The sequence below is a fragment of the Rhinatrema bivittatum genome, chromosome 2 (genome assembly GCF_901001135.1).
Source record: "Rhinatrema bivittatum chromosome 2, aRhiBiv1.1, whole genome shotgun sequence".
Taxonomy (NCBI): domain Eukaryota; kingdom Metazoa; phylum Chordata; class Amphibia; order Gymnophiona; family Rhinatrematidae; genus Rhinatrema; species Rhinatrema bivittatum.
In genome coordinates, this window is record NC_042616.1 from 545,255,138 (window position 1) to 545,266,590 (window position 11,453).

The 11,453-nt window shown below is 46.2% G+C and overlaps 1 protein-coding gene across 1 annotated transcript in view; it reads right to left on the bottom strand.

The window, feature by feature from the left end:
* Window positions 1-11,002, bottom strand: part of LOC115085177 (mucin-5AC-like) — an 85,213-nt gene extending 74,211 nt beyond the window's left edge. Inside the window, exon 1 of the mRNA XM_029590880.1 lies at window positions 10,841-11,002. Coding sequence (XP_029446740.1) covers window positions 10,841-10,946 — 106 coding nt within the window. The 5' untranslated portion in view covers window positions 10,947-11,002. The remainder of the gene's footprint in view (window positions 1-10,840) is intronic.
* Between the last annotated feature and the right edge of the window lie 451 nt (window positions 11,003-11,453).

Sequence of the window (11,453 nt, forward strand, 5' to 3'; positions counted from 1 at the left end):
CTGTGAGTTTCTCCTTTATAACTTCAAATGCTTTCTGACATTCTGAGATCCATTGAGCACCTAATGGCTGCTGACTTTGAACCCGGGCTCCTTTCTTATCCCCCTCGACTGCTTGACAACCCTACCAACAGATTGTTGAGCGGCTTCACCAAGCGTGAGTATTGATTCATGAATAACCCACAAATTTCAGGAAAGATTGCTGTTCTCAAATGTTCTTAGGTTGCGGCTACTTGGTATTGGCTGAAATTATGTCTTTGTTGGGGAGTATTCCCTTCTCAGAGATATGATAACTCAAGTACTTCACTGACTTCTGGAAGAATTTACATTTAGGTGGTGAGAGCTTCAACCCACATTTCAAAAGTCATTGTAACACTCTCAGTAACTGTTCCTCATGCTGCTCCAGTGTGTCAGAGAATATTATAAGATCATCTAGGAAGGCCACAACTTCATGTAGATTAATGTCAGCCATTACTTTCTCTATCATTCTTTGAAAACTTGCTGGCACATTTGATAATCCTTGTTCCATTTTCTTGAATTGCCAGTTCCCAAACGGTGTGAATGTGGTTTTGGGCCTATCTTTCTCTTCCACCTCAATTTAATAATATCCACTCTTGAGATCCAAAACTGAGAACCAATTACTGCCTCACAGAAGAGCAAATGTCTCTTCAATTCGAGGAAAGGGATAGGAGTTTTTTCTTGTTATGTTGTTCAACTTACGACAGTCAACAACTATCCTTCAAAGTGCCATTTTTCTTCTTGACCAATACCACAGATGAAGCATAAGGGCTATCAGATTCCTCAATGACTTCAAAGGCTAATAATTCTTTCAGGTGCTGCCTGAGATCTTGAAAATCAGCTGTGGACACATGTTGTGTACGCTCCTTGAGTGGAGTTGATCCATGAGAGTAATTTTGTGTTATCCCTGGGACACAGCCAACATAAAGGTCATGACAGGAGAAGGCTCCTTTTACCTCCTGATTAATTCTTCTTTCTATATGCTGTTTAAATTCTTCAGATATTGGAGAGTTCCCAAAGTCTAGTGACACTTTCTTAGACTCCATGTTACCACCTCCAACAGCTCCTGGTGTAGCTTCATCCATACAAGTTAAGTCTGTAGCACTCATGGCCCTCACCAGATAGATAGTTCACCTTTACCTAACATCCCTCTGGGAGGTAACCTGATGCTATGATCCGATATATTCTTCAATAATACCTTGGTTTTTACGTGTGGCTTAGTGCCAGTTTGGATAAGTTGAGGTTGTACCATAGGTGTCCAGGAAGGGGGTGTTCTTCTGAAAGCTCAAGCAACATTGGCAAGCTTTGTACATGTTTGGGCATCCTCAAGATGCATTCCACTTCCTTGGCCTCATTTGTTGCAAACACTATTGGTCTGGTACTGGTCAATCTGGGTTATGGTTAAGTGGTGTTTGGGTGGATTCTTGGGTACTGTGGCAGATGACCATGCACAAGGGGAGGAGCCCCGTGAGGCGCCACAGTACTGGATTAAACACAGACGCACAAACACAAAGTTTAGTTCTTTTATTAAACAGCTTGTAGTGTACCTCCAGAGGTGGCAGTAGTGAGGTAGTCTGGAAGTAGCAGTCACAGGACCCTCAGCAGAGGGGACCCTTCTCACCCCATTGGTATAGGGGAATTCCGGTGGTTTCCTGTGGATGAGATAAACTGAGGTTAGATTACTCACTAGATGGTTGCTGTTGGTATGCAATTCCACCAGGTTGAAGAAGTTAGGTAGCAGCACCGAGGCAGGGAGAGCAGGTCCTCGAGGAGCGAGTACCTGATCCCTGTAAGGCACCTGAAATAAAGCAGAGGGTCCCCGAAGGAGTGGGTACCCAGGTTAGCAATACCCTGAAGGGCAGAGAGAGAGAGCTTCCAGCAGCAGCATGGAAGTGGCAGAGTAGCTTAGAACCGGCCGAAACCAATCCTTTACTAACTCAATGAGCTAGCAACAAAGTACAGGCTAAATATCTGGATGGCATGACATCAGTAGAGGGGAACGCCCCTGAGGTTTGCGCTAATGCTGGAATAAAGACATGGGTGGCATGCACAACCTAACAGGCCCTTGGGAGGAGCATGGTGGGAGACAGCACCATAGCCATTCCGGGGATGCCGGAGAGGTCGGCTTGTAGACACGGCGACAGCCATTTTCCCTAGAGATGCGGGCGGAGCCGTGAACAAGGTGAGGCAAACGGGGCAAAGCTGTCCAGCACCGATGGACGCAACAGTACCCCCCTTCAAAGGGCATCCTCCGGACATCCTACCTGGTCTTGGTATCTGAGGATGCATCTTATGGAATTCTTGTAGCATCTCTTTATCTAGTATATTAGCCAAAGGTGCCCACGAATTATCTTCAGGTCCATAACCTTCCCATGACAGGAAGTATTCCCATACTTTGCCTCTTCTTCTTACGTCAAGGACAGCATCTACCTTGTACTCAATGTCTTCTTCTGCATCTATTGGTGTAGTTTCAGGTGTCTTGTTGAAGAACTCACTAAGGATCAATGGCTTCAATAGTGAGACGTGGAACGCATTATGAATCTTCAATGTAGGTGGTAGCTTCAGACTATAGGTGAGATTGCCTAGTCGTCGGAGAATGGGAAATGGTCCAACGAAGTGAGGAGTGAAGCGAGCTGAAGGTAATTTAAGTCACCAGGCTGGAAATCAGGAGCCTTGCAGTGGTGAGCATCGTATCCTTTCTTAGCTCGAAGTCCTGCTTTGAGAAGCATCTCTTTGGTCTGAGTCCAGAGTTGTTGAATTTCTTTGGCAGTAGATTGAGCTGCTGGGGATGACACAGACAGTGGAAGTGGCAGTGGTGGCAATGATAGTAGTCTGTAAACCCCTTCGAATGGTGTTGATCCAGTGGATGTTGCTGGATGAGAGTTGATGGCGAATTCAGCTCAGGGCAACAGTTCTGCCCAATCATTCTGGCGAGTGTTCACCTAGGCACGAATGAACTGCTTGAGTGTCCTAGTCATCCTTACTGTTTGCCCGTTGGATTGAGGATGGTATGCTGAGATGAAGTTGAGAGAAATGTCAAACTTCTTGCACAATGCCTTCCAGAATTTAGCTGTGAATTGGACTCCGTGATTGGAGACTATGTGCTTAGGCATGCAGTGTAGGCGGAAGATGTGCGTGATGAAGAGCTGGGCTATCTCCATAGGTGTGGGTAAACCAGGGAGAGCCACGAAGTGAGCCATCTTTGAGAACCGATCTACAGTTACCCAAATCGTGTTGTTTCCTCCTGAGAGTGGTAAGTCCACTACAAAGTATGTAGCAATGTGTGTCCATGGCTCGTCTGGTGCTGGTAAGGTTTGGAGTAGACCCCAAGGACGACTGGGTGGCGTCTTCTGTCTGGCACAATTTGCACAGGAAGCAATGTAGGAGACTGTGTCTTCCTTCATGGTGGGCTACCAGTAAAACTTTTGTAGTTTAGAAAGAGTTCTGCGTTGACCAGGGTGTCCAGCCAGTTTGGAGTCGTGAGCCCATGCTAACAGCTTTTTTCTGAGGTTCTTGGGTATGATGGTTTTACCTGCAGGTACTGAGTGAGTAGCTGCCAGAATAACTCTTTTCGGGTCAATGATGTGTTGTGGTTCTTCTGGAATATCCTCAGAGAGGAATGAGCGAGATAAGGCATCAGCTCTGATGTTTTTATCTCCAGGGTGATATTTCAGCATAAAGTCGAATCTGTTGAAAAAGAGACCATCTCACTTGCCTATGGTTTAGGCGTTGTTCGTGGTGGAGGTATTCCAAATTCTTTTGGTCTGTAAAGACTGTGACTTGATGTTCTGCTCCTTCGAGCCAAGGGCGTCACTCCTCGAATGCCATCTTTATCACCAGGAGCTCTTTATCTCCTATTCCATAATTTCTCTCTGCTGGAGAGAAGCAACGAGAGAAGAATGAGCATGGGTGTAAGGCCTTGGAATCACCGGCTTGGCTTAGCATGGCCCCTACGCCAATATCTGAGGCGTCGACCTCAACGATGAAGGGCTTAGTGGGATCCGGGTGTCGGAGACACGGCTTGCTCGAGAAGGCGTCTTTTAGTTTCTGGAATGCAGATATAGCCTCCGTAGACCAATTAGCAACATTGGCACCTTTCTTTGTCATAGCTGTAAGCGGAACAGTGAGCGAGGAGTAGTTCTTGATGAAAGACCTATAATAGTTCGTGAACCCTAAGAAATGTCTGAGAGCCTTCAGACCCATGGGTTGAGCCCAATCCTTTATGCTTTCCAGCTTCTGTGGATCCATTAGGAACCAATGGTTGGAAACAATATAGTCTAAGAAGGGCACTGATTCTTTGTGAAATTCGCACTTAGACAACTTAGCGTATAGATGATTGTCACGGAGTCTTTGCAGCACTCTTTTGACATCCTCCAGATGAGTGGTCATGTCTTGAGAGAATATCAAGATGTCATATATGTAAATAACAACACATTTCTAGAGGAGATCTCTGAAAATGTCATTCATTAAATTTTGAATGACAGCTGGAGCATTGCACAGGCCAAAGGGCATCACTAAATATTCAAAGTGACCGTCCTGGGTGTTGATGGCCGTCTTCCATTCATCGCCTCAGCTCCTTTAAGATCAAGCTTGGAGATCTTGGCTTCTTGTAGTCTGTCAAATAGCTCTGAGATGAGAGGTAGCAGGTAACGGTCTTTCACAGTTATCTCGTTGAAACCTCTGTAATCTATACACGGACATAAAGTTCTGTCTTTCTTCCCCACAAAGAAGAAGCCTGCACCAGCAGGAGACTTGGAGGGTCTTATGAAGCCATTTTGAAGGTTTTCCTGAATATACTCGGACATGGCTTTATTCTCTGCCACTGAGAGAGGGTACACCCATCCCTTGGGTGGTTCAGTGTTCGGCTTCAGATTAATACTGCAATCATAGGATCTGTGAGGCGGTAGTACGTCTGCAACTTCTTTAGAAAAAACATTTTGGAACGTTGCATATTGAGGTGGCAACCCCGGCATCACTGGGGTAGTTGGCATGCAGCGAATAGGAGCAACCTCCATCAGGCATTTACTGTGATAGTCTGGGCCCCATCGTGACAGCTCCAGCATAGCCCAATTGAACTGCGGCATATGCTCTTGCAGCCATGGTAACCCCAGCACTTTAGGGTGCATGGCCTTCTCTAAAACAAAGAAGGAGATAGTTTTAGAATGGAGAGCACCAGTCCGCAGACATACTGGTTCGGTGAGCTGGGTTACTTCACCCGGCAAGGGCTCTCCATGAATTGAAGTTAAGAGTAACGGAGACTTCATAGTGGTAGTGGGTATCCGCAAGTGATCCACTAATTGTTGAAGAATGAAATTACCTCCTGCCCCTGAGTCCACTAGGGCAAGAGTCTGATACTCCAAGGGTCCGCAGATCAAGGATACAGGAAGAGAGAGCGGCGAAGAGGGGGCAGTAAGATGTAAGAAGAGTACTCCCGCAGGACTTAGGTCTGCCATTTTCCCGGACATATAGGGCATGTTTGAACAGCATGGCCAGCTTGTCCACAGTACATGCACAGCCCCAGTTTCTTCCTTGTTCTTCTCTCTTTAGCTGTCAGATGGCTGTGGCCTAATTGTATTGGTTCTTCTTCGCCAGTAACTGGAACCGGAGGAACCAGCCTGGTGTGGACTTAACTCGAGTTTCACCCTGAAAGGTCTTCTGGGAGTCTTGGTCTCTTGAACCTTGTCACGAAGTCGGTGATCAATCCTTGTTGCCAACTTTACTAGTTCAGCCAAGATCTCAGGCATTTCACGAGCAGCGAGCTCGTCTTTCAGATGAGAGTTCAGTCCTTCAAAGAAGAGGGTCCTCAGGCATTTAGGGTCCCAATGTAATTCGGACACCAGTGTCTTGAATTCAATAGTGAAGTCAGCCAAAGGTTTATTACCTTGCTTCAAGTGAACCAAAGAAGATCCTGCAGTGGTATTCCTGGCAGGATCATAAAAAACAGACTTGAATAGCTCGAGGAATCCTTCAATGTCATGTAGAATAGGATCCTCGCGCTCCCACAGCAAAGAGGCCCAAGTCAGCGCTCTTCCGTCCAGATAAGACAAGATATAGTTGGTCTTGGCATAAGCTGTGGGGAAATGGCTAGGTTGCAGGGAGAAGTGCATGCAACACTGATTAATAAAACCTCTGCATCTCCAAACCTCCACTGAGAAGTGTGTAGGAGCAGATAGAGGTACAATAGTCTTGACCGTCACTTCTGGCAGTGTAGCTTCTTTACCTAAAGTGGAGGGTAAATTCATCTGTGTGCGCAGCAAGTTGAATGCAGTAGTCAAACTCTCCAGCGCATTCTGATGTTCAGAGATTCGCTGGGCCAGGCCTGGAATGGCCTGCAATGCGGTGAGCTGAGCTGAATCCATGAGTTAGCAAACTGTTATGGTTAAGTGATGTTTGGGTGGATTCTTGGGTACTGTGGCAGATGACCATGCCCACGGGAAGGAGCCCCATGAGGCGCCACAGTACTGGGCTAAATGCAGATGCACAAACACAGAGTTTAGTTTTTTTATTTAACAGCTTGTAGTATACCACCAGAGGTGGCAGTAGTGAGGTAGTCTGGAAGTAGCAGTCACAGGACCCTTAAGAGAGGGGACCCTTTTCACCCCTTTGGTAGAGGGGAATTCTGGTGCAGGTTTCCCAGTAGGGTAGCACTGTGGATGAGATAGATTGAGATTAGATTACTCACTAAATGTTTGCTGTTGGTATGCGATTCCACCAGGTTAAAGAAGTTAGGTAGCGGCACCGAGGCAGGGAGCGCAGGCCCTCGAGGAGCAAGTACCTGATCCGTGTAAGACACCTGAAATAAAGCAGAGGGCTCCCGAGGAGCGGGTACCCAGGTTAGCAATACCCCGAAGGGCAGAGAGAGAGCTTTCAGCGGCAGCACGGAAGCGGTAGAGTAGCTTAGAACCGGCCGAAACCAATCCTTTGCTAACTGAACGAGCTAGCAACAAAGTACAGGCTATAAATCCGAATGGCGTGACGTCAGAAGAGGGGAATGCCCCGAGGTTCATGCCAATGCTGGAATAAAGATGTGGGTGGCGTGCGCACGTGCACCCTAGTAGGCCCTTGGGAGGAGCATGGTGGGAGGCAGCACCATAGCCGTTCCGGGGACGCCGGAGAGGTCGGCTTGTAGATGCGGTGGCAGCCATTTTCCCTAGGGATGCGGGAGGAACCATGATCAAGGTGAGACAAATGAGGCAAAGCCATCTAGCACCGACGGATGCAACAATCTGCCATTACAGGCTGGTGAATTTCTGACTGGAATTCTAATGAGAAGCATACATTTGATATATAGTCACCCAATCCTTTTCCATGGCTAACTTCTTGATGTAGTTTGGGCCAGCCATTTCTTCACAGTCATACACTAGGTGTTTAAGAATCTTTGTCCCTACTATCAGAGGCAAAGTTATGTTCTTTTGATTGGGACAAACCAGAGCAAGACAGAATATTTGTTCCCACATCCACAAGCCTCCTTGGGAAATGTTGCATCCGTCGGTCTCAGACGGCTTCGCCCCGTTTGCCTCACCTTGTTCTCGGCTCCTCCCGCTTACCTTGGGAAAATGGCTACTGCCGTGTCTGCTAGCCACCCTCTCTGGTGTCCCCGAAATGGTTATGGCGTTGCCTCCCGCCATGTTCCTCCCAAGAGCCTACTAGGGTGCGCACGCTACCCACATCTTTATTCTAGCTATGGCACGAACCTCGGGGGTGTCCCCCTCGAGTGACATCACAGCGTCCTGGTATTTAGCCTGCCCTCACTTGCTAGCTAATCAAGTTAGCAAAGACTGGAAGACTGGATGACTGGAAAGTCTGGTTTTGGTTTGGACTCTTCCGGTCTACGCTGCTCTGCTGCTTCCCTGCTGCCGCTGGAAGCTCTCTCTCTCTCTGCCCTTCGGGCTAACTACTACCTGGGTACCCGCTTCTCGGGGGCCCTTCCTCTTCTTTCAGGTGCCATACTGGGATCAGGTACTTGCTCCTCGAGGGCCTGCTCTCCTGCCTTGGTGCCTGGAACCATCTACTTCTGCCTGGTGGAAATCTTCTACATCACAGCTACCATCTAGTGAGTAATCTAATTCTCAGTCTATCTCATCTACAGCTTTGCCGTGCTGGGAACCCTACACCGGAATCTCTGGGTCCGACCAGAGGGTCGTACCAATCCTGCACCAGGCCAAGGGTCCACCTCCAGCGCAACAAGAATGCCCTTTCAAATTGGCTGCTAGAACTTAATAACATAGTCTTTTCTTGAAAACATCTTAAGGACATCTTATTCAATGAGGCTTATGGCTGACCTAGGTATTTAAGCCGAACCTGTTAGCAGACAGGACACATGTTTTTATCTTTTTTGTAGTACATATTTGACTTATTGAATGTTACTTTAATTTTCATTGTAATCTCCTTTCCACGACTGTGTTGATATAAGTGGAAAAAAATGTTTTAATAAATAAATAAAATAAATAAATAACATACACCAAATCAGAAAACTCCCAGCAGGGAGAATGCTGTTAGCAGGTACCTGGGCCAGTAGGGAGTTCTCAGAATAAGGTGAAGTTGTCTCATGGAGGTATGGCAGCTGCGGGGCTGACAGAAAGGGCGTGTCACCTGAAAGGGGGGTACAATGCCCAGGATGTAGGGCAGGGGTCGGGAACCTATGGCTCGCGAGCCAGATGTGGCTCTTTTGATGGCTGCATCTGGCTCGCAGACAAATCTTTAATAAAAAAGTAAAAATCTAACAAAACCCCCCACCCTCCTGACGCCCCCCAAGACCTCCAAATTAATTTACTACAACCCCCCACCCTCCTGACCCCCCCCCCAAGACCTGCCAAAAGTCCCTGGTGGTCCAGCAGGGGTCCAGGAGAGGTCCGGGAGCGATCTCCTGGACTTGGGCTGTCAGCTGCCAGTAGTCAAAATGGCGCCGACGGCCCTTTGCCCTCACTATGTCACTGGGGTCGACCAATGGTGGTGGTAGCCCCTGTGACATAGTAAGGGCAAAGGGCCGTCGGCTGCCATTAATCAAAATGGCGTCAATGGCCCTTTGCCCTTACTATGTCACAGGGGCTACCGCCACCATTGGTCGGACCCCAGTGACATAGTGAGGGCAAAGGGACGTCGGCGCCATTTTGACTACTGGCAGCTGACAGCCCAAGTCCAGGAGATCGCTCCCGGACCTCTCCTGGACCCCCGCTGGACCACCAGGGACTTTTGGCAGGTCAGGGGGGGGGGGGTCAGGAGGGTTCGGGGTTGTAGTAAATTAATTTTGAAGGTCTTGGGGGCGTCAGGAGAGTAGGGGGTTGTAGTAAATTAATTTGGTAGATCTTGGGGGGGGGGGGGTCAGGAGGGTGGGGGGTTGTAGTTAGTATGGCTCTCATGGAATTACATTTTAAAATATGTGGCATTCATGGCTCTCTCAGCCAAAAAGGTTCCTGACCCCTGATGTAGGGTCTCCTTGCTTGGAAATACAGGGGGGGGGGGGGGGGGGTTCGGTGTTGAATGTGCTACCTTGCTTGGTGTTGTGGTAGGTGAAAAGGGGGTGTGGGCCCGGTTTCAAGAATAATTCATACAGGCCTGGGTAGAGGGTTTGTATTTATGTTGTAATTTAAATAAAACCTGCAGCCTGTTTATTTCTATTCTATTGTTGTGATGCCTTTTATTTTAAGGGGAGGGGTTTGAGGGGTGAGGCTGAACTCACTCTCTAGTCGTGGCTCCCAGCATCAAACTGTCATGGACAGAAAAATAAACCACAGAGCATGCAAAGCTCCTGTTTCGCCACAACAGATAATTAATAAAAGATTTATTTATTTATTTTGAATTCTTATATACCAACATTCCTGTACAGTATACAGATCACACCGGTTCACAGTAAAACAGAACTGTCGCGGGAGTGCGTTACATTAAACAATAAACATTAGAAGCTTAATGCGGAATGACTATAAGACTTCAATACCGAATAATAGTATGTACAACATTAGATGTGAAGCTTGGATTCAGGGGAGTAAGAAGGGGAATATAAGGGGAATGAAGGGCGGGAGGAAGGGCTGGGGGGGGGGGGGCAGGAGAAAAAGGGAGGGAAAGAGCGGGCGGCAGTAACTGAGGGAGAAGACCCCCCAATGAGGTCTGGGAGGGCTGGGTAGAGTGCGGCGGGCACAATTTAAAAGATGACAACTAAATAAGAACAACATTAAATACATTAGATTCCAGCTCAATAGAAACAAAGCAAATCATCTAAAACTAAGGCCCCACAACTATTGTAAAATCATACACTAGGTTCAGCCAATTATAGTAATCAAATTGATTAAATCTAATTTGATTTTCATTACGAGAACACATTTGAAAGCTAGTGAGAGGCGTTGTTTTACATACGGTGGATACACTTCCTGCATCATCCACATTGATAGAAATGGGCAGGCATTGCAGAGAGGGAGAACATCCAGAGTATGATAAAGTTGATTTGAATAATGTTTAATGGTCGCAGAAGGCATGGTGCCACTCTCTAAACTGCTATTCAGCTCTACTGAATTGGCTTCAAAAGTCTGTTTTAAGATTTCCAATCACACTATTCTGCCAATCCTCTGCCAGCATTTGCTGAATTCTATGTACTCTTCAGTAAAAAAAAAAAAAAAAAAAAAAAGAAGCATTACATGCAGCTTATATGTTGACCTTTATTACTTGGGATCATGGTTTGGTGCTCTTTTTTGGTGTATGACCTTTATTTCTATACATGATTGATAGGAAATGAAAAATTGTAAATAATACTGCATTTTAACATAACATAAAAAGCTTTTTGTGCAAAATAGATTTAAAAAAAAAACAAAACCTCTTTTTAAATGCAACTCACCTTTAGCCAGTGGTGTAGCCAGCAAAATAATGGTGATTACAGTGCAGGCAAAGGTAAAGCACGAGAAGACTATCAGCACAAGCAGACATATAGCATGACCAGTCATTTTTCCAACAGAAGAACAGTACTGTGCAGCACTAGAGGAAGAATCTGAAGTCTCAGGCTGACCACTTCTCTAGACTGTGTTTAGTATCAGGAAGTAAAGTTTATTAAGTACTAATTAACTAAACTGAAAGTTTTACTGTTTATCTTTTAAGTTGACCAGCCTCATTGTTCAGCTCTTATCCTAAGAGACTTTGTCCTTCACTAATGCTTTCTTTATAAATGCTTGTAAAAATGTTTATAAAAATAATAGATTTGTTTTTTGTTTTTGTAATCCTGAGCAATAGAAGGCTGCTTAGGGGCTACGGTAGCCATGAGGATAAACATGCTTCAGATTTATTTAAACATCAGAATGAATGCAATAAGCTCTCATTTCCACTGAATTCTAATTAAAACTGAGATCAAAGCAAATGCATGTCAGTTTACTAACAGGAGGTTTTAAATTCAGAAATAATCATGATTCGAGATGACCCAGAGCTATAGGAAAACTGGCCATACAAAATCAACACGT